The 24,613-nt window shown below is 42.9% G+C and overlaps 1 protein-coding gene across 1 annotated transcript in view; it reads right to left on the bottom strand.

The window, feature by feature from the left end:
• Positions 1-24,613, bottom strand: part of ANKUB1 (ankyrin repeat and ubiquitin domain containing 1) — a 79,182-nt gene that overhangs the window by 12,225 nt on the left and 42,344 nt on the right. The window contains exon 3 of the mRNA XM_014537445.1: positions 8,381-8,597. Within this exon, the coding sequence (XP_014392931.1) occupies positions 8,381-8,597 (217 nt within the window). The remainder of the gene's footprint in view (positions 1-8,380; positions 8,598-24,613) is intronic.

Genomic DNA, 24,613 nt, shown 5'->3' with positions numbered 1-24,613 from the left:
CAGGGCCGCCTTTGCCCTGCCCCCCGGCTCTTAGCTCCCCCCTGGGTTTCCGATCACTGTCAGTGGCAGGGGGCTTCTTCCGTGCTTTCCCTTTCGCCTCCCTGCATTGTGCCTACATATGCAAATTAACCGCCATCTTTGTTGGTGGTTAACCGCCATCTTGGCTGGTGATTAATTTGCATATCTCACTAATTAGCCAATGGGAAGGGTAGCGGTCGTACGCTAATTACCATGTTTCTCTTTTATTAGATTAGATTCTTAATTTTGGATTATTTTGTAAGGGATCCCCAAAATTGTATATATTTACAAAACCTGGATCCACCCACTTGCTGCTTGCAAACCTATCCATCTACCATGCCCAAGCTATGCAGGAAAGCAGGTGCAAGCACTAGTGCCTATTTTAGGGAATTGGTATCCATGTGGTCCCTGTATCCCAAGTTCCAGATTCCTCATCCATACTCTAAGGTCAATATCTGCCTATCTGACTTAGGCTCTTTCTTCTTGAATATAGAAAACCTTTCTCTGGTTTGGGTTTCCCCTAATGAGAAACAAAACAAAACATTGATCAGAACTTAAAGAGCACCAATAAAAATAGGTATACATAAAGTCATGCTGAATTGGCAATGTAAATTGTTGGAAACAACCCAATCTTGAGTGTGTGATTACCATTTATTAGCAGTATGTCCTTTATCAGGTCAGTTAACTTCCCTGAGCCTCATCTGTAAAAGAAATTAAAATGGCACAGTAGGTCTCCAAGGGCCCTACTAGAGGGACCAAGGAGAGATAAAAGGACCTGGAGCCAGCCCAGATTTCAGGGTCTGAGCTCACAGAAGCCTGCTCCTGGAACAGTCTCTCAGATGCAATGTGTTCAGGCTGGCCATGAAACCTGCCATGAGACACTTACAGTGAAAAGTAGCAATAGCATCACCCTGTAAAGGAAAGGCATTCATTTGTTTACTCATTTATGTAAGCACACCTATTCCAGAAAGGATTAATGTCAGTTTATAAGAACATTTAAAATGTAAACAGAATAATGAGCAGACAACCACACAGATAAGCAAGAGGAAAGTTAGGGCCAGGATAGATCTCAGGAGCTAGAAATAGGCTAAAATGAACATCTATCCCTTATAGGTCAATACAAGAAAAGGTGTGTGTGTGTGTGTGTGTGTGTGTGTGTGTGTGTGTGCGCGCGCGCCTATATAAGGTATCACTAACCTCAAGTCACAAAATCACAAATATTTTGGGATGTTTAGCTTTGATACATTCTTGATAAGTTAATCATTAAATATTCTACTACCAAAAGTCCTTTAATCTCCTTATTATTTATCTTCTTTCTTTTGTGTGTGTGTGTGTGTTGTTAATCCTCACCTGAGGATTTTTTTTTCATTGATTTTAGAGAGAGAGTAGAAGAGCAGGGAAGAGACAAAGAGTGAAACATCGATGTGAGAGAGACACATTGACTGGTTGCCTCCCGTATGTGTCCCAGTTGAAGCCGGGGATTGAACCTGCAACCAAGGTACATGCCCTTGACTGGAATTGAACCTGCGACCCTTCAGTCCAAGGGCCAGTGCTCCAACCACTGAGCCAAACTGGCTAGGGCTACTTATCTTCTTAATTGCTGTAATCTTATTGTCTCTCTATCCACTTTATTGAAACTATTCTCTTTGTGTTTACCAATGATCTTTAAGCCAAATCAAAAGTTATTACTTAGACATTGTTTTTGGCTTTTTCTGACATCCTGAAAATTGGCTCTTCTTCGTCATCTGTAACAATGCAAAGTCCACAGTTCCCCTCTCGACTCTGACAGCTTTCTGTGTCTCATTTCCTGACTGTCTACTTGCCCTGACTTCACGGTGTCCTTAGCACTGGCCCTTGGCCCTTGACACATCCCGCTGTAATTGCTCTCTGAGGAAAACACTTCTCATAGAGCTCAACCCACAGCTCCATGGGCAGGACATGACAGCAATATCTGCTAACCCAACTGTCACTCAAGCCCTAGCTCCATGTTTGTCATGGAGTTGTGCTTTCAGGTTGGCCACTAACTAGCTGAGTAACTTGCAGGGGAAAAAACCCAACATGAAATTTCTGAGTTTCCTTATATCTAAAGTTTAGTACCCAAAGCATAAGTTCCTTTTCCCAAGTTCGCCACTGCTGTCCTAGTGACAGAACCCTGGTGCCCCCCTCTTCTTTAATGTGATCCAGCATGACATTCTGTCTCTTCTTCCAGAATTTCTCAGACTTGTCTCATTCATTGCTAGTGAAATTAGTTAACACTGGAATTATCAAAAGTTCCAGTTAGCACCCGGCCAGTGTTGCTTAGTGGTTGAGCATCAACTTATGAATCAGGAGGTCACAGGTCAATTTTTAGTCAGGGCACATGCCCGGGTTGCGGGCTCTGTCCCAGGTGGGGGAGCACGCAGGAGGCAGCCGATCGATGGTTCTCTCTCATCATTAACGCTTCTGTCCCTCTCTCACTCCCTTTCTCTCTGAAATCAATAAAAATATATTTTTTAAAAAGTTAGTTAGCATATCACCCTGCCTTCAGTGTTTCCTCATTCCTTTCTATGTTTCATGCTCCTTGTTATCAGATGTTACTTCTGTTAAAGCAAGCCTTTTCCAGAATGTACATGATTTCAGAGGCTGAGCACATTAAGCCTGTGCTCTGTTGCCTTACCCCTAAGACCTTCCTTAATCTGACCTCACTATGTTTCCTATTGGTCTCGGCAAGCCTCTTCCAGACAGTCTCCTGCTCGCTGTTCCTCCTGGATTAAACCATGTCCATGAACCTGTGGCTCATGTTTTTCTCCTGGCCCAGAAGCCTGGAATGTCTTCCCATCCCCCTTGCTGATGATCCTACCCCTTTGTGTGCTCAAGCCCCATATTTTTTCAAATGCCTTCCCTTGAGCCCTTCAGCCCACATTGAACTATCTTATTGGGTTATAACTGATTATATGTGCATTTCTCATTTCCACCAAGTTACTGTGAATGCCCAGATGCAGAGGCAGTTTTGTATACTTCTGTATGAGCTAGTTTGTACAATGACTAATTGAGCTACTTAAATCTTTTATTTTCATTCTGAATTTGACTGCTTCTCTAAAACCATCTGATTTTCCACTGCCTTTGGAAAATAATACAGGTTCAACTCCAGAAAGGACCAGGAATGACTCACTGACTAGAAAGGAGGGAACCTGGAAGAGAGGCTGATCAAGGGCTCTTTTATTCGATATTTTTAAAAGGTGGGATACTTAAGAAATGCTAGGGATGCTTTTGGAAAAGGTATGAAGCAGGCCAAAGACGTCCTCCTTTCCCTTTGAGTTTTTTTTTCCTTGCCTCCCCTCCTATGCCTTGTGTTCTCATAGTGGCCAAAGTAACCCAACCTGGTCATACTCGAGTCTCTAACCTTATATCTGAAAACACTTATTCCTACAGGGATGTTTTAATATGTTGATGTGTTGTTCTTGACACACCCTGAGCAAGTCATTTAACCACTCAGAACTTTTTGCTTTCTTTAAATCTTTAAAAATTTGGGTTGGGCCAAGCCATTTCTAAATTCTCTTCCAGCTCTAAAATGTCACATCATGATCTGAGAAACATAGGCTGGAAGAACAGTCACCCTATTTTTTCCATTTACCCTTTGGTATTTCATTAAATAACTAGATCCTAAGTTGCTTAGGGACAAATGACTCTTGTGTGCCCTTACTCAAATAGCCCCACCATGTTCTGGGCAGGGCTGATCCACAGCAAGCACATAGAGCAGGTGTGTGCTTTACAGTGAGGTACTCTGGGGCCAAATCTTAGAATGAGCCTTCCTCTGATCAAAACAGGGATGATAGGTTTATACTGGGGCTTCTGGTCAAGATGGTGGTATAGGTAAGTGCAGTACTTGCATCTTCCCACAACCACATCAAAACTACAACTAGAACACAGAACAATCATCATTCAGAATTGCCTGAAATATAGCTGAACAGAGGTCCTACAAATAGGAAATTAAAGAGGAAGCCACATTGTGAATGGTACAAGGGGCAGAGATGCTGAGCCAGCTGGTCCCATACCAACATGTGGCAGATAAAAATTGGGAGGTATATCTCGATTGTAGAGGTCCCTCCTGAGGAGTGAAGGGTCCCAGACCCACACCAGGCCTCCTAGCCCAGGGTTCAAAGGAAAATAAGTACCCATAACTTCTGGCTGTAAAAAGCAGTGGGGATTGAGGCTGAGAAATACAGAGGCTGCTGGAGTCCCAGGCAGTTCTTCTTAAAGGGCCCCCACACAGACATACTTGAAATTGTTTTGAGCTCCAGCACTGGGGCAACAGTTAGAAAGGCACCAGGGACACATGGGGAGGAACTGAAGTGTCTGACAACAGGACAAGGTGGAGGGGCAGCTTTCTCCCAGACAGAAGAGCTGGCAGAGGCCATTGTTCATTTTCTGTGCCCTCACCCCACAGAGCCAACAGATGGGCACCATATCTGAGTCTCCATCAAACTGGTTAACACTGTTTGCCCCACCCTGGTGATTCCCTTAGACCCCCACCCCACCCCACCCAAGTTGTGGACCCACCCAAGCTATTTCCATTGGCTTTTCCATACAAACAGCCTGTCTTGACTTATGATTCAGACTTTCCTAAAACCTCTCAGACAAACAGTATCTGGCTTCTGTGTGCCCCATATCTCTTGCTAAGTGGCCACAGGCCTGGCACTAGCAGCAGCCAGCCTCAGTTTGAAGCTTGGCCTCTCATGAGCACCTCCAAACCCAGCATAATTAGCATCCATCTGCTGATCACTTTGTAGCTCATGTCGGGTGGCCCTAGGCAGGACACAGGAGGTGGCTGACCATGGCCTGCATCTCCCAAGAGGTTCCAGAGCTACTGCACCTAGTAGACAGCTTCAGACACCGCCCAACCACCTCCACAAGTGACACACTCAAGGGAAGACTCAGTGGGCACCAGAGTCCTTCTGAAATAAGTCCTTCTCCATGGAGTGGGCCCTGGCACACCTGATCCTCCAAGTGGTTGCAGCCAGTCCTTGTAGCTGATCGGCCAGAGGGCAAATTCCTTCCATCGCTGTGCCAACAGCAATCAAGGTTCAACTACAACAGGAGGTTGTATACAACCCACAGACGCATGAGGGCATACCTGGAGTGCCCAGCTTGGGTGATCAGGGAGGCTGTGCCATTGGGACCTATAGGACACCTACTATATTAGGCCACTCTACCAAGCCTGGGAGATGTGGAAGCTCTACCTAATACATTAGAAACAAACACCAGGACGCTGCCAAAATGAGGAGACAAAGAAACATGCCCCAAATGAAAGAATAGAACAACACTCCATAAAAGAACTAAACAAAATGGAGACAAACAATCTACTAGACACAGACTTCAAAATACTGGTTATAGCCCAGTCAGCATGGTTGAGCATTGACCTATGAACCAGGAGGTCACGTTTTGAATACTGGTCAGGGCACATCCCCAGGTTGCAGGCTCAATCCCCAGTGTGGGAATGCAGGAGGTAGCCAATCAATGATTCTCTCTCATCATTGATTTTCCTATGTCTCTCTCCTTCTCCCTTTCTCTATGAAATCAATTAAAGCATATTTAAAAAATAAAACCACTCGTTATAAGGATGCTCAATGAACTTGGGGGAAGAGTAGATGAACTTTGTGAGAATTCAACAAAGAGATCAGAAACATAAAAATGGAGATAGAAAACATGAAAAAGAACCAGTCATAAATTAAGAATACACTAACTGAAACGAACAATACGTTACAGGGAATCAACAATGGAGTAGATGAAGCAAAGGATCAAGTCAGAGATTTGGAAAATAAGAAATAAAACACCCAATCAGAATAGCAAAAAGAAAAAAGAATTAAAAAAACCATTGAGGATAGTAAAAGGAGCCTCTGAGACAACTTCAAGTGCACCAACATTCGCATCATGAGGGTGCCAGAAGGAGAAGAGAGAAAACAAGGAATTTAAAACCTATGTGAAAAAACAATGGTGGAAAACTTCCCTCATCTGGTGAAGGAACTAGACATACAAATCCAAGAAGCACAGAGAGTCCCAAACAAGATGAACCCAAAGAGGTCCACACCAAGACACATCGTAATGAAAATGACAAAGATTAAAAGCAGCAAGAGAAAAGCAGTTAGTGATGGCAAGGAAGCTCCCATAAGACTGTCAGCTTATTTCTCAACAGAAATTTTGCAGGCCAGAAGATATTGGCAAGAAATATTCAAAGGCCTGGCTGGTATGGCTCAGTGGATTGAGTGTCACCCCATGCACCAAGAGGTTGACAGTTCAATTCCCAGTCAGTGCACATGCCCAGGTTATGGGCTCAACCCCCCAGTAGGGGGTGTGCAGGAAGAAGTCGATTGATGTTTCTCTCGTTGATGTTTTTATCTCTATCTCTCTCTTCATTCCACTCTTTCTGAAATCAATAAAAGCATATAAAAGAAAGAAATATTCAAAGTGATGAAAAGCAAGGACCTAAAACCAAGGTTACTCTATCCAGCAAAGCTATTCATTAGAAGTAAAGAACCTATAAAGAGCATCCCAGACAAGAAAAAACTAGAGCTTATCACCACCAAACCAGTACCACATAAAATGTTTATGAAGAAGGAAAAAAGAGTAAAAATATGAATAATAAAATATCAATAAATGCATATCTATCAACCATTGAATCTAAAAAACAAACAAGCAGAACAGAACCAGATTCAAAGATACAGAGAACATTTTGATATTTCCAGATGGGAGGGGGGCGTTGAGGAGATGGGTGAAAAAGGTGAAGGGATTAGGAAGTACAAATTGGTAGTAACAGAATAATCATGAGGATACAAATTATAGCATAAGGAATATAGTCAATAAAATTGTAGTAACTATGTATGGTATTAGATGGGTACTAGATTTATTGTGATGATCCCTTACTAAGTTATATAATGTCTAATCACTGGGGTCCACATAAAATGTTTATGAAGAAGGAAAAAAGAGTAAAAATATGAATAATAAAATATCAATAAATGCATATCTATCAACCATTGAATCTAAAAAACAAACAAGCAGAACAGAACCAGATTCAAAGATACAGAGAACATTTTGATATTTCCAGATGGGAGGGGGGCGTTGAGGAGATGGGTGAAAAAGGTGAAGGGATTAGGAAGTACAAATTGGTAGTAACAGAATAATCATGAGGATACAAATTATAGCATAAGGAATATAGTCAATAAAATTGTAGTAACTATGTATGGTATTAGATGGGTACTAGATTTATTGTGATGATCCCTTACTAAGTTATATAATGTCTAATCACTGGGGTGTACACCTGAAACTAATATAACATTGTATGTCAACTGCAATTGAAAAATAAAAAAATATTCTTTTTTTAAAAAAAGAAAGAAATTGTTGATATGAAAAAGTATGCTCTGACCCAAGAGTGAATTTGGTTAGAAATGTGAAGAGTCAACTTGGGAAAAACAGGTTTCCATTTTGGATAATAATGGACTTCAGAAAGCAAATTTTACTTACTGATATTCAGAGTATATTGAATTGTAAATTTTGAAAAAGTCAAATAAACACTATACTAAATTAAAGCAATAATAAATAAGAAAAAAAACAGGAATGATCATTGATGTCAAAGTTTTGAGAGCCTCAATTAAAACTAACAAAAGAATAAGTAAATATGATAGGAGAAGTAACAATGAATGCAAATTTAACATTTATTAAGAGCAAAACTGTTTTACTCAAGAATGTCTACAAAGAGCTATTATAAGTTGGAAGAACTCAAATTCCACTGCAACAAATGTTACAGCACGGCACCACCTAAAAATGTGCTAATTGTCAGCAAAGATACATTTGCTTCAAGCAAGAATCTCTGTAAGGTTTGAACCATTTTCCAATGTGGTTAAAACAAACCTGACAGTTTTACTGGTGTATGGCTAGCAGTACAGGATTAAAAGGGAGGTTGTATCTGCTGTGAAGAATGAATGCCAGCTCACTGAGGCAGTTCAGCCTGCATAGTAGTGGCTTCACCCTGTTTAAAAGTTTAATATAACCAGCATTTTAAAAAGAGATTGCATAAAGCAAGGCTCAGGACAGTGTGTATCATATGCTACCACTGTGTTAAAAAGAGGATAAAGAATATGTACTTGAACTTGCTTTTATATATGCTGCAAACATATTTGAAAAAGAACAAGACACAAGACAAGACTATGAGACCTTTCTTATGTCTTAGTCTACAGAACCGGACACCAGAGAGAGGAGTTTTGATAAATTATATCGACAGTGCTTACAGAAGTTTTAGTTTAGAAAGAACTCCTCCATCTGTTAAGAATCTGGTATCAAAGAACCCTAGTGCTGAGTAGTAGCTGGTATCAAGTGTAGAGGACAGTACCAATGTCAGTCTGATAGTCCCTGAGGGTGTTGCAGTCGAACATCTCCAGTCCCCTTGGGGTCCGGAGGCAGAAGACACTCACAGGGAAGCCACATCTCAAAGATAACAGCGTTCTCAGCTCAGACACTTTTTTACCAAGAAGGGAAATGCTCTCCATTATCAACACTTTCTCTTGGGTAACAGCATTGAACACATAGAGAGTGGGCTTATCTTCTTCCTATGGGGAGAGAAAAGAAGAGAACTCAGGAACAAGCACTGTCTGGACAGACAAATATGTTGAAGGGTGGCTCTAAATGCCTCTAGCTAAGGATGAAAAGAAAGGTCAGTTTACATTTTCTGACGTCTGGTCTGAATTTTGCTCTTCTCTCTGAATCTTGCTCTTTACTCCTGCTTTGAGTAAAATAAAGGAAGACTAGGCAGGGCTTTGAGATCCTTCTTACTTCTTAGTCTACAGGCCCAGCTGCACAGTGTTGATAATTTATATCCCCACTGCACTTAAGGAGGTTAGTTTCAAAACAACTCCATCGTGCTGCACTTTAATTTGGAAATGCTATGGATTCTACACCTTCACTTAAAAAATGTGTTTTCTGTGAGGTTATCTCTGGAAAGTGGAATTGAGATCAGGTTGGGATGGGAGTTTTGCTTATCATTTTACTAGAGGCCCAGTGCATGAAATTTGTGCACGGGTAGGGTCCGTAGGCCTGGCCCGTGATCAGGGTCGATCAGGTTCCCTGCCGCCTCCTTCCCTCGTCCTGCCGCCACCACTGGTTGCCCACCATGTTCCACGCTGCCTCCTGGTGGTCAGTGCACATCATAGTGAGTGATTGAACTCCCAGTCGAACTCCCAAGGGGACACTTTGGATATTAGCCTTTTATATATATAGATGCTCTTCATTGTCTGTATCACTTGACCTTTAAAAATAACCGTGTGCATTTATGTTTATTATTTTAAAAAGGAAATACTAAATACGAGTGAAAAAATTTCCTTTGTTCCTTTTACTTTGTAATCTTAATAGGAAAGCAAGTGGAATGGAAATATCGGAAATAGAGTTAGGAATGAAAATTGGGGAAAAGTATTAATCATTCTGTTAGCAACAGTTAAATCAAGTGGAACCAACACGAAAACCACAGGAAATGAGGAAATTGGGAAAGTGGTAGGGAGGGAAAATTTATTAACATTTCCACTTTTCTAACTTAAATAAATAAATAAATAAATAGAAGTGGCTTTACTTCTACTTTAGAGGATTCAGGTCAATCACATGTTTTCTTCAGTCCCCTGTTGCTGGCTTGGCAGATGGGAGTGCACAGAGCTGACATGTAGCGTGCCCTGGTAACCCACCTCCTCTCCAAGAGGGGCCTTGAGCAAAACCTAGAAGCTGAAAATGGCCTCCAGTTTCCTCAAGGCGGCTCCAGCCAGTCACTTCCCTCCTGGACCCTTCCACTTTCCCTCCCCCTTTCTCCCATCAAAATTCATCTCTGGTTTCTCCAGGGTCCCTCCTTGCTTCAGGCTTATAATGCATTAAATGTATTCCCCACCTCCCAGATAACACATCATGAAAATCTCTTTGAAAGAGCCTTTGAGGAGTAATGTTATTGATGAAAGTTTAGGCTGCAATGTTTTAATCTAGGGTCCATTTTAGTAACTCAAATCACCTAGGCTCAGTCATCCAGCAAGCTGAGCTGCTCCCTGAGTCTAAAGTGCTTGGAATAGGATTAAAAACGATGGCAGAGTAAGTGGATGGTATGCAGACCACTCCCAGAATAAAACTGGAACTACAACTAAAATACAAAAATAAAAATTAAAAAAAAATCCTGAATAATCAACTGAAGACTAGCTGGAGAGAACCTTGATAACCAAGGATGGAAAGTGGAGACCACACAGAGACTGGTAAGAAGGGTGGAGGTGCAGAGGGCTTGCTGGACTCCCACAGAAAGCAGCTGAAGTTCTGGAGAGATATCTCAGCTGTGTGTGTGTGTGGGGGGGGGGTTGTAACTGGGGTCTATTCCCCAACCTGAGCCCCAGAGCCCACAGCAGCAGAACTGAGAAAGGTGCCCACATAACATCTGGCTGTGAAAAGCAGCAGGATTGCTGTCTGCCAGGGAGAGATGGCTGGAAATGCAGGCACCCTCTTAAAGGGCAAAAATTTCGTGTGCAGCCACTCATTTTGTGGTCTGGCAGAGGCAGGGCAGAGTGGACTGGGGCTTTGTGAGCCAGAAGCCAAGGTTGGGTGCTCTGGGGTTAGAGCTCAGAAGGCAGACATCCCGGTCTCCTGTGCTGAGTCATTCCTTCACATTGTAGAAGTCACTTTTTTTTTTAAATATATTTTATTGATTTTTTACAGAGAGGAAGGGAGAGGGATAGAGAGTCAGAAACATCGATGAGAGAGAAACATCGATCAGCCGCCTCTCACACACTCCCCACTGGGGATGCGCCCGCAACCAAGGTACATGCCCTTGACCAGAATCGAACCTGGGACCCTTGAGTCCGCAGGCCGACGCTCTATCCACTAAGCCAAACCGGCCAGGGCCAGAAGACACTTTCTTATGCAGAACTTTACTATTCAGGCAGATTTACCTGGGGGGAAGACAGTTGACACATCCTATTGGAAAACACATTGCCCCATGGTGTTTCTGAGGCCCATTAAGAGACAAAGAATAACAATTAACCTCCAGGAAGAAACAATTGCCCCACCATGTTGGAAAAACTCTCGACACACATGTGGATGATTGCCTCAGGGTTACTCAAGACTGAATCCACTCACTCTGGCAGGCAGAGGCAGGTCTCTGGAGACTTTGAGTCTTTACCTGATGTTATTAGTCAGAAACAGCATTTGACACTGTCCATAACTAGAGATTGAGAGGCATAGCAGATCTACCTAATCCTAATATATATAAAAACCCTGGGTCCATCACAAGTGAATGGACAACCAGTCCATCCCCCAGCCCTCAGGCTCCATTGATCAGGTGATGGCTAACAGGGGAACCGGGTCACTCATGCTCCAATGAATCCATGACAGCAGCATCTGGTGAGCAGGCGGAAGGCAGACTGCTTGGTCCCTCCCCCGGCTCGCAGGCTCCCACTGATCAGGGGATGGCTAACAGGGAACCGGAGTGAGTTAGTGGCACTCACTCTGGTTCCCTGTTAGCCATCCCCTGATCAATGGAACCAGAGTGAGTGGTGCGGGGACTGGTGAGCAGCTGGAAAGCAGGCCTCTTGGTCCCTCCTCCCGGCCCTCAGACTCCAATCAATTGGTGGCAGAGGCAGGGCGGAACTGGGGACTGGCTTCCTTAGTAGTACTACAGGTACAATTTCAGGACAGGCCAGGAACCAATGGACCAGAGCCACCGGCACGATCCTGACAGCGCTGCCGGCCTCCTGGAACTCAGCCTCGGGCACTGCAGCCGCTTCCCCACCCTAGACCCTCCACAAGGAAGAAAGGATATCGCCAGCAGCACCATCTAGTGCTGTTACTGCTCTACAGCGCCAGCAGTTACTGCTCTCCCTGTGCTTCCTCCAGGTTGCCTGCCCGCTCCAGATGAAGTGTGCGCACTGCACACGGAAGGAGATGTGAGTAGATAGCACACAGGCAATTAATTTCAAAAGATTTTGGACCAATCATTTCCCTCATTGGCCTGTTGGTTTGTTCCTCTCTAAGTATTTCCTCAACAATCTCACAAAAGGAGCAGATACTAATAGGAATAGTCCATTAAGGCTAATTAAAGCCATTAAAATTAATTTTGTTTGGAGATTTATTGGGAAATTTTGGACTCCCATTGAGACCATTGATGCACGCCAGGGAGTCATCCAGCGGAGCCCCTGAAACGACTGCTGCTGGGGCCTGTGACACAGTGGTTGTCCCCCTGCCCCCGCCCTGCAGGCCTGGCACCAGCTCTAAGGGGCTCCAGCGCTCTCACTGCTCAGCTCATCATCACAGCTGCACCTCCAACCCCTTCAGGTTGTGAGAGAATAAGAGGATGTGAACCATGAAGGCCAAACTGGGAGACATTTTCACAAGAAGATGGACCCAGCCATCATTTTATGATGTGGTTTGTGAACCATTGAATGTCCCCCCTTAAAATATATCTTCAGGGCTTGCTCAGTGCCAGGGAGTCCACGGGGAGCAGAGCCTTTAGATGTAAGCATTCTGTGTGTTTCGGGGTCTCCTGAGGGTGTACGTCCCCTGGAGGGTGAACCCCAGGCTTCGGGGAGGCCTCAGACCATTGTTTGAACTTACAGCTCTCGCAATGTATGAAGGCAGGAAAACCAGCCGTGAAATTTGCATCCCGTCCCCAGGTGTTACAGGGTGACATGCAAAGCTAAATGGGTGGAATTGCGATGGTGCCTCAGCTGACTGAGATGGGAGAGTGCCCTCAATCCCTGGGCCTCTGTGATCACAGGAGTCCTTGCATTGGGGCCGAGGGAGGCAGAAGGAGGACCTGAGGAAGTGTGAGGGGCTTGGCTGTTATTGCTGAAGAAAGAGGCTGGACGCGGAGCCAGTGGTTCTCCCGAGCCCCTGGGCAGAGATGCACCTGCCACACCCAGTGCTGCCACTGTGTCCCTACCGACAGAACTGCAAGTCCATCAGCGTGCGCTGCTGTCAGCCCATGTGCGTGGTCCTTCATTATAGGAGGATGGAAACTGGCCCCCAGGCGGGTGGAGTCAGAGGCTCTGTGGCCAATGAGCAAGTGGAGAGTAAGTGGTGGGAAAGGTGAGGACAGCACTTCAGAAAGCAAGGTGCACTCAGGAATACATGGGAGGACACTGAGCTGTGCAGGAACATGGGAGCTGGGCAGGCAGACAGCGATGCTGCACAAGAGGGGAGGTGGTGGCAGAGGGCAGCAGGGGCAGTAAAACCCCCATGGACTCAGCCAACAGCAGGCCTGGGTCTCACAGGTCCTGTGGTCAGAGTAGGGCAGCTTAGCGGACCCTCTGCTCCAGCTCTCACATGCTGTGCAAGGCTGCGGCAAGCGGGGAGCCTTCTGGCCCATGCTCATCAGGACGCTAGCAGGACCTATCCTGGGGACTGTCTGACTAGAGGCCCAGCTGCATGCTGTCTGTGGACAGAGATCCCCTGAGGTCCTAGAGGCCACCCTGGCTCCTTGCCATGGCTTCTCTAGTTCCCAAGGGTGCCTCCCCCCGCGGCTGCCATGACTGAGCAGGACAGGCCCCAAGGAGCCACAGGAGCCACATCCCAGCTCCCTGGCTAGGCTGTTAGGACCAGCCATGGCCTCTCCCACACTTGAGAGGAAACAGTCACACAAGGCAGGACACCGGGGCCACTGGGGTCTGCCCACCACAGACACCAGTCACCCTGGACCCTGTCACAGTGTTGCCTGAACCCTAAATATTGGGAAACGTGTGACTCCTGCCAACTGTCTGCAACAGCGGAATGACCAGTCATTATGACACGCACTGACCACCAAGGGGCAGACGCTCAATGCAGGAGCTGCCCCTGGTGGTCAGTGTGCTCCCACAGTGGGAGCACTGTTCAGCCAGAAGCTGGGCTCACAGCTGGCGAGTGCAGCGACAGTAGTGGGAGCCTCTCCTGCCTCTGTGGCAATGCTAAGGATGTCCAACTGACAGCTTTGGCATGCTCTCTGTGGGGGGGAGCGGGCCTAAGTCTTCAGTTGGACATCCCCTGAGGGCTCCCGGACTGCGAGAGGGTGCAGGCTGGGCTGAGGGACCCCCCCTCCCTCAAGTGCATGAATTTTGTGCACCGGGCCTCTAGTACATAATCACCAACCCAAACAGGCAGCCAAAATGTGGAGACAAAAAAATAATCCCCAAATGAAGAATAAGAGAATTCTCCAGAAGAGATAAATGAAATGGAGATGAGAAATTTGTCTGAGATTAGAAAGATGGCAACCGGCAAGATGGCAGGGAGAGAGAGAGTGTGAAACAGTGAGGGAGCGAAAGGGGAGTGTGTGGACGTGTGTGTGTGTGTGTCTGTGTGTGAGAGAGAGAGAGAGAGAGAGAGAGAGGAGAGTTAGGGACAGTTAGATCCTGCAGGACTTTCGGGAGCTGGTGGACCAGGCAGTCTTAGACTGTGAGTCCATGCTGCTGCTGCAAACACTGCCGGCCAGCCAGAGCTGGCACAGAAACCATGCCACCTTGAAGGGCAGAACTGCTGTGACTAGGATCCTAGCCTCACCACCACCCAGATTGGCCTCAGATGCAAACTAGGACCCTACAGCCACTCTGGACAAAGACCTGCTACCACAGCTCCAGTCCCACGGACACTGATTTGGCCGCAGATTTCTGTGAGTCACAGAATGCATGCCCCTTTCTGCCAGCCTGCTGCAGCAATATAGGGCTTGCCCGATCTGTGGTGCATGAGTGGGCCTCCCACCAGCACAGGGTGGCTGTGTAACCTGGTTGCCCTAGCAGGCCGGGAACTCTGATTATCGGCGCACGTGCATGGACTGATTCTTGGCACTGAGCGCCAGTGATTTTGATTCTCGGCGCACGCACGCAGGAACTCAGTTTCTCCTCATGCTTGTGCATGTGCACGGGAACCCTGATTCTCGGTGCGCACACATCGAGGGCCAGTGACTCCAATTCTCGGCACACAAGCGCATGGGGACACTGATTCTCAGCAAGCACGTGAGGCCACACAGAACACCAGAGATTCCAATTCTCGATTCTCAGTACGTGCACACGGGGACTCTGATTTCTGGTACATGCTTGGGGAATCTTATTTTTGGCACATGCATGTGGGGACTCTGTTTCTCAGCGCACGCATGTGGGGACCCTGATTCTAGGTCCACATGCAAAGCTGCATGGAATGCCAGTGACTCTGATTCTCGGCACACATGTGGGGACCATGATTCTCGGCACACATGTGGGGACCATGATTCTCGGCATGCACATGAGGCTGCACTGAGTGCCAGTGACTCTGATTCTCAGCACGCGTAGCTCTTACTGACCCATGGCAGCCACACGTCTCACTGTTTGAGCTCTTCAGTGATGCTTGGGTGATGCGACAATCCCACCTCAGGTGGATCAGGCCCCCGCAACTTGGCGCTTGGACCTTCTGGTGAAAGCTAGAATGGGGAGACAATGAAACAATCCACAAGGGAAAGAAAAAGGAAAATTTCCAAGAAAGGAACTAAATAAAATGGAGGCAAGCAATATGTCAAAAAAAAAAAAAAGAATTCAGAGTACAGAAGGTCCTCGCAATTTTCACCGTAAGTCGGAACCCACCTACATAAGCACCTACGTCACTAACATGGAGCACATACACAGCAGTAATGAAGTGAAACAGTAAAAATAATTTAAAAGAAAGATAACAATTCCTGACCTTTACTTGTGGTAAATAAATAATAGAAAACATAAAGCACATATGTACATACATCAAAATGATGGAACTTTTTTTTAAATAAATAAATGGGAGATGGTGATGTAACCATGAAACGACGCATGTCAAGTCCGACGTAACCCGAGGACTGCCTGTAATGGTCATACAGTTCATAAACTGGATGGATGAGAAAATCAACAACTTATGCAAAAATCAGGAAGAAATCAAAAGTGATATAGCTACAATCAAAAACACAATGGAAGGTTTCAACAGTAGATTAGGAGAAGCGGAGGAACAAATTAGTGAGTTAGAAGATAAGGCAGAGAAACAAGCCCAATCTGAACAGCAACTGGAGAAAAAAATTAAAAAGCAGGAGGAGAGCCTAAGGGAGTTTTGGGACAACATGAAATGAAGTAACATATGTTTAATAAGGGTGCCAGAAGGACAAGAAGAGCAGCAAGGATTAGAGAATCTATTTGAAGAAATAATGACAAAAAAATTCCCTAATATGGGGAAGAAAAAAGTCACACAAGTACAGAGGGACCCAAGCAACATGAAACCCAAAAGACCCACACTAAGATACATCATAATTACAATGGCAAACATTAACAAAAAAGAGAGAATCTTAAGTGCTGCAAGAGAGAGACAGAGAGTTACCTACAAAGGATCCCTCATCAGATTATCAAATGATTTCTCAACAGAAACACATCAGGCCAGAAGAGAATGGAATGAAGTATACAAAGTGATGCAAAGTAAAGGACTGAATCCAAGAATACTCTATCCAGCAAGGCTATCATTCAAAATTGAAGGGGAAATAAGGAGCTTCAAGACAAAAAAAAAAGACTAAGGGAGTTTATAACTACCAAGACAGCAATGCAAGAAATACTAAAGGGACTGTTGTAAAAAGAAGAAATAGGAAGGGAAAAAAGAACACAGTCATAAAGAATTGAAATGGCTACAAACAAGTACCTATCAATAATAACATTAAACATAAATGGATTAAATGCTCCAATCAAAAGACATAGCGTGACTGATTGGACAAGAAAACATGACCCATATGTATGCTGTCTACAAGAGACCCACCTCAGAACAAGGGACTCACACAGACTAAAAGTGAAGGGATGGAAAAATATATTTCAGGAAAATGGACATGAAAAAAAGCTAGAGTAGCAATACTTATATCTGAAAAATTTGACCTCAAAGTGAGGGTCATAACAAGAGACAAGGAACGCCACTTCATAATTCTAAAGGAATCGATACAAAAAAAGGATATAACTCTGTTAAACATATATGAACCCAATGCAAGAGCACCCAACTACATAAAAAAACTTCTGGAAGATATCAGGGGAGAGATTGACAGCAATACAATCATAGTAGGAGACTTTAATACCCAATTAACATCAATGGATAAATCCTCTAGATGAAAAATCAGCAAAGAAACAGCAATCCTAAATGACTCACTAGATCATATGGACTTAACCGACATCTTCAGAACATTCCACCCCAAAGCCACATAATATACATTCTTCTCAAGTGCACATGAGACATTTTCAAAGATAGACCACATATTTGGACACAGGCAAAGTCTCTCCAAATTCAAGAAGATTGAAATCATATTAAGCATCTTCTCAGATCACAATGGCATAATATTAGAAATAAACTAAAATAAAAGCAATCACAAATATTCTAACACTTGGAGGCTGATTAGCATGCTACTAAACAATGATTGGGTTACCAAAGAAATCAAAGAAGAAATAAAAACCATCCTGGAAACAAATGACAATGAAAACACAACAATCCAAAATCTATGGGACACAGTGAAAGCAGTCCTAAGAGGTAAGTTCATAGCATTACAGGCCTACCTCAAAAACAAGAAAATTTGGTAATAAACCATCTAACTCTCCAACTTGAAGAATTAGAAAGAGAGCAACAAGAAAAGCCTAGAGTGAGCAGAAGGAAGGAAATAATAAAGATCAGAGTGGAAATAAATGACATAGAGACAAAAAAAGTACAAAAGATCAATGAAACCAAGAGCTGGTTCTTTGAAAGGATAAACAAGATTGGTGATCCTGTAGCCAGGCTCACCAAGAAGCAAAGAGAGAGGACCCATGTAAACAAAATCAGAAATGAAAGAGGTGAAATAAAAACAGACCCCACAGAAATACAAAGAATCATAAAAAAATACTATGAGCAACTCTATTCCAACAAACTGGTCAACCTAGAAGAAATGGACATGTTCCTAGAAAAATATGACCTTCCAGAACTTAATCAGAAAGAATAAAAAAATCTGAATAGGCTAATAACTAAGGAGGAAATTGAAGCAATAATAAAAAAAAAACTTCCAACAAACAAAAGCCCTCAACCAGATGGCTACACAGGGGAGTTTAACAAACATTCAAAAAAGAAATAAAACCTATCCTCCTCAGACTTTTTCAAAAATTCAAGAGGAAGGCACACTTCCAAGCTCTTTCCAGGAAGCCAGCATTACCCTAATCCCAAAACCAGATAAAGACAATACAAAGAAAGAAAATTACAGGCCAATATCCTTCATAAACATAGATGCCAAAATTCTCAACAAAATTCTAGCAAATCAAATCCAGCATTAGGTTAGAAAAATCATACACAATGACCAAGTGGATTTATTCTGGTGATGCAAGGATGGTACAATATTCACAAATCAATAAACACGATACAGTACATAAACAAATTGAGAGATAAAAACCAAATAATCATATCCATTGATGCAGGAAAAGCATTTGACAAAATCCAACACCCTTTCTTGATAAAAAACTCTCAGCAAGGTGGTAATAGAGTGATCATCTCTCAACATAATAAAAGCCATATATGACAAACCTATAGCTAACATCATACTCAATGGGCAAAAACTAAAACCATTTTCCCTAAGAAGAGGAACAAGACAGGGAAGCCCACTTTCACCACTCCTGTTCAATATAGTATTGGAAGTACTAGCTATGGCTATCAGACAAGAAGAAATAAAAGGCATCCAGATTGGAAAAGAAGTAAAACTGTCATTATTTGCAGATGACATGATATTGTACATAGAAAACCCTAAAGACTCCATCAAAATACTACTAGACTTAATAAATGAATTCAGCAATGTAGCAGGATACAAAATTAACACCGAGAAATCTATGGCTTTTTTATATACCAATAATGAACTCACAGAAAGAGACCCTAAAAAATAATTCCATTTACCTTTGCAACAAAAAAATTAAGTTACCTAGGAATAAATTTAACCAAGGAGGTAAATGACCTGTACTCAGAAAAATTACATGTTGCTGAAAAAATAGATAGAGGAAGACATAAACAAAAGGAAGAATATACCGTGTTCATGGATTGGTAGAATCAACATCTTTAAAATGTCCATACTACCCAAAGCAATCTGTAAATTCAATGCAATCCCCATTAAGATACCAATGGCATATTTCACAGACCTAGAACAAACTCTCCAAAAATTCTTCTGGAATAACAAAAGACCCAGAATAGCTACAGCAATCTTGAGAAAGAAGAACAAAGTTGGAGGGATCACAATACCAGATATCAAGCTATAATACAAAGCCACTGTTTTCAAAACTGCCTCGTACTGGCGCAAGAACAGACATATAGACCAGTGGAACACAACAGAGAACCCATAAATTAACTCAAGCCATTATGCTCAATTAATATTTGACAAAGGAGGCAAGAGCATACAATGAAGTCAAGACAGTTTCTTCAATAAATGGAGTTGGGAAAATTGGACAGATACATGCAAAAAAAAAAAAGAAAGAAAAAGAAAAGAAAGAAAGAAAGAAAGAAAGAAAGAAAGAAAGAAAGAAAGAAAGAAAGAAAGAAAGAAAGAAAGAAAAGAAAGAAAGAAAGGAAGAAAGGAAGAAAGAAAGAAAGGAACTAGACCACCAACTTACACCATACACAAAATAAACTCAAAATGAATAAAGGACTTAAACATAAGACAGGAAACCACAAAAATCTTAGAAGATGCCATAGGCAGCAAAATAGCAGACATATGTCATAGTAATATTTTTACCGATACAGCTCCTAGGGTGATGGAAACTAAGGAGAAAATAAACAAATGGGACTACATCAAAATAAAATCTTCTGCACAGCAAAAGAATCCATCAACAAAACAACAAGAAAACGCACTGCAAGGGAGAACATATTTGCCAATGTTATCACTGATAAGGGGTTAATCTCCAAAATTTACAGGGAACTCATACAAGTTAACAAAAAAAAGATAAACAATCCAATCAAAAAATGGGCAAAGCACCTAAATAGACACTTTTAGAAAGAGGATATACAGAAGGCCAAGAGACATATGAAAACGTGCTCAAAGTCACTAATCATCTGAGAGATGCCAATCAAAACAACAATGAGGTACCATCTCACACCTGTCAGAATGGCTATCATCAACAAATCAACAAAGGACAAGTGCTTGAGAGGATGCAGATAAAAAGGAACCCTTGTGCACTGCTGGTGGGAATGCGGAGCCACTGTGCAGCCACTGTGGAGAACAGTATGGAGCTTCCTCAAAAAAATTAAAAATGTAGCTTCCTTTTCACCCATTAATCCCATTTCTAGGAATATATCCCAAGAAACTAGAAACACCAATCAGAAAGGATATATGCACCCCTATGTTCATAGCAACACAATTTACATTAGATAAGATTTGGAAACAACCTAAGTGCCCATCAGCAGATGAGTGGATTAGAAAACTGGGGTACATCTACACAATGGAATATTATGCTGCTGTAAAAAAGAAGGAGGTCTTACCATTTGCAACAGCACAGAAGGAACTGGAGAGCATTATGCTAAGCGAAATAAGCCAGTCAGAGAAAGATAAATATCACATGATCTCACTCATTTGTGGAATATAAAGAACATCATAAACTGATGAACAACAATACATACAGAGACAAAGAAGCATAGAACAGACTGTCAAACTGTAGTGGGAAGACAGGGGAGGGTTGAGGGGGTGGTAGGAGATCAACCGAAGGACTAGTATGCACGTATATAAGCATAACCAATGGACACAAACACTGGGGGAGGGAGGTGAGGGCATGTGCTGAGGGTAGGGGAGACCGGGGGAAGGTCAGTGGAGGAAAAAGGAGACATATGTACTATTATTTGTAATAATTTAAACAATAAAAAAAGAAAAGAATTTTATCTGATATAGAGTTCAGAATAATGTTGGTAAAGATGCTCAATAGCATGAGAAAAGATATAGTAACTCTGAAAAAAAAATTGTTGGAGGTAAAGAATGACATAGCACTAATAAAGAGCAGCTTGGAAGGAATATACAGCATATTAGGGTAAGCTGAGATCGGACCAGTGAATTAGAAGACAGGGTAGAAAAAAATCACTCAATCAGAGAACCAAAAAGAAAAAACAATTGAAAAAGAGGAGAACAGCTTGAGGGAGCTATGGGAAAACCTGAAATGTAATAATAGTTGCATAATGGGTGTGCCAGAAGAGGAATAAAAGGAGAAAGGGATAGAGAATGTGTTTGAAGAAATAATGGCAGAAAACTTCCATAACCTAGTAAAGGAAAAAGTCACACAAGTTCAGGAGGCATAGAGAGTCCCAAGCAAGAAGAATCCAATGAGAACCATGCCAAGAAAAAAATCATGATTAAAATGCCAAAAATTAAAGACAAAGAGAGAATCTTAAGGGCAGCAAGAGAAAAGCAAACTGTTACCTACAAAGAGCTTTCATAAGGCTGTCAGCTATTTTCTCATCAGAAACTCTACAGGACAGGAGGGAATGGCATGACGTATTGAAGGTAGAGGAATGCCAGAGTCTGAGAACAAGATTACTATATCCAGCAAGGCTATCATTCAAAATAGATGGTGAAATAAAGAGCTTCCCAGACAAAAAAAAAAAAATAGGGGGGGGGGGGGGGCCAAAGGAGTACATCACCAGCAGGCCAGCATTATAAGAAATGCTAAAAGGACTGCTATAATGAGAAGAAGAAATAGAGAGAGAAAACTAGACATACAGAATTAAAATGGCAATAAATAAGTAACTATCAATAATAACCTTAAATGTAAATGGATTAAATTCTCTAATCAAAAGACATAGGGTAGCTGAATGGATACAAAAACATGATCCAATTATATGCTGTCTACAAGAGATCCACTTCAGAACAAGAGACTCACACAGGATGAGAGGGAAGAGATGGAAAATGTTTTCCAGGCAAATGGAAATGAAGAAAAGCTGGGGTAGCAATACTCATATCTGACAAAATAGACTCAAAGTGAAAGCCATAAGAAGAGATAAAGAAGGCCACTTCATAATACTAAAGGGATCTATACAACAAAAGGATATAATCCTGGTAAACATATATGCATCCAATATAGGAGCACCTAAATATATAAAAAAAACTTCTAGAAAACTTTATGGGAGAGATCGACAACAATATAGTCATAGTAGGGGATTTTAACATCCTGCTAACTTCACTGGAGAGACCCTGAAGACAAAAAATTATCAAGGAAACAGTGACTCTAAGGGACACACTGAATCAGATAGATTTAATTGACTTTATAGAACATTTCACCCAAAAGCTGCAAAATATACATTCTTCTCAAGTGCACATGGGTCATTCTCAAACATGGACCACATGCTAGGACACAAAACAAGTCTGTTCAAGTTTAAGAAGATTGACATCATATCAAGCATCTTCTCAAATCACAGTGGAATAAAATTAGAAATCAACTACAGTAAAAAACACCCCAAAACATTCAAACACATGGAAGTCAAGTAGGATGTTATTAAACAATGAATGAATAATCAATGAGATCAGGAAAGAAATAAAACATTCCTGAAAACAAATGAAGATGAACACACAACTAAAATCTCTCAGACACAAGAGAAGCAGTCCTATGGGGGAAGTTCATAGCACTAGAGGCCTACCTCAAAAAAGCAAGAAAAATTAATAATAGATTCAGCAAGATGGCAGCTAACAGGATGGCTGTGAGGGAGAGAGTGTGAGTGAGGGAGCGTAAGGAGAGTGCGTGAACGTGTGGGGCGTGTGTGTGTGTGACAGTTATATTCTGCAGACCCGTTGGGGGCTGGCGGACCAGGCTCCCCTAGTCCGGGAGCCTCTGCTACTGCTGTAATCTCTCAGGGGTCTGCCAGCTCTGCCGCAGAGACTGTGCCATCTTGAAGATGAGAGCGGCTGTGACTGGGTGCCCAGCCTCACCTCCACCCAGGAGACCTCTGACACCACCCAGGACCCTACAGCCACACCGGCCAGGGACCTGCTACCTTGGCTGCAAACCCACAAACACCGAGACTCCAGCCTCGTCAGCCACGAGCTCCTGAAAAGTTTGTCGGTGGCTGAATAGGCAGATGTGTCCTGCACCTTTTCACGGAGCAGATAGAAGAAATAGCTGAATCAAGTAACATCCACCCGGAATTGGCTAATTAAACACAGCCGGTGGGATAATCCATGGTCCCAAAGGACAGAGGATACCTGGAGAACGGTAGGATCAGGGATATGGGGTGGAGAGAGAGAGAGACGCAACCAGTACTAGAGGTCAGAAGGAAACTGCACTGCACCAAGTCTGCATCCCTTGGGGACATGCGTAACTCTCGACTGTGGAAATGGGTCCTCGGACTGCTGGCAGCTGGGGACTTTAGATCTAAGTCCACAACCATGGCAGACTGTGCCCAGAAAGGCAGCCTGAAGTTCTGCACTGGCCGCGCAGTGCTGGGGGAGAAAGACACGCAGCGGTGCAGTTGCTCTGTCTTTATATTTTCCTTGCTTTTACTCACTAAACCCGGTGCATAGGATCTTTCAGTTACAAACACTCACTGAGGCTGCGATGCAGGGGAAAGTGGTTTTGGGGAAGCTGGGGAGCAAAATAGGGAGAGGCGACCAGGAACCCAGCTCTGGGACAGTCCTGTCCCTCCAACCCTGAACAGCCATTTTTCTCCTGAAGACCAGGCTCCTGCTAGCAGTGCAGCTACACCCAGCCTTGAGCTCTGCAGGGAAACAAGAATTCTGCATACCCCCAGGGAGCCCTTGGGGGGACTGGGTTGAGGGGCCATTTGGTCCCAGAATCTAGTACAGCAACACTGCCACCTAGAGCCCATGTCAGATATAGACACTTCTGTAAATACGACTGAAAGCAGGCAGATAAACAAAGCAGGCAGATTGATTCCCCTGTCTAAAACCAAGGCTGTGGAATCTGACACAGAGGAGCAGTGGATCGCTGGGAATTTCAACACGGTGCTGACTACCTAACAGAAAACTGAGACGTGGACAGAACAGTAGAAAGGGGTCTTATACCAGCCCCCATGGAACATTAAAACTCAGCTGAAGTGAACAACACTTCACTACTTCACTTTTTATTTTTTAATTTTATTAATTTTTATTTATTATTATTATTATTATTATTATTTTAACCTTTTATTTTGGGGGTTAGAGTTCTACATTCTATTTTTATTTTTTATCATTATTTTACTTTATCTCATTTTTTCCTTTTTGCCAACCTTTTCTTCCTCATTCTCCCTTTTTCATCCTGTTTCTCATCTCCTGTTCATGCTTTGGTTTTTCTCTCACCTTTTTTTTACTCCTTGTTAAAAATTGATCTTCTTTATCTGCCTTATTGGTGCATTACTATTATAGTAGTCTTTGTTGGCTTACTCATATATCTAATTTCCTCTCCCCTGCTCCAAGTCCAGGCACCCTCTTTTCTCTTTCATAGCTAGCCAATATTTTTGGTTGTTGTTGTTTGTTTGTTTTTATTTTATGCTTTTGTTTTTCCTTTCCTAGCTTGCTCTCTTCTTCTAGTAATAGCTTAGGTTCACTCACCAAACTCAAGCCTATTTGCTCTTTATTCTCTTTTTCCAAAAATAGATGATTATATAGATAGATAGATAGATAGATAGATAGATAGATTAAAGAAAGGGGCAA

This window comes from Myotis brandtii, unplaced genomic scaffold, assembly GCF_000412655.1.
Source record: "Myotis brandtii unplaced genomic scaffold, ASM41265v1 scaffold179, whole genome shotgun sequence".
Lineage (NCBI taxonomy): Eukaryota > Metazoa > Chordata > Mammalia > Chiroptera > Vespertilionidae > Myotis > Myotis brandtii.
Note: the sequence above shows the minus strand (reverse complement) of the source record. Positions and strands in the feature narration are given on the sequence as shown.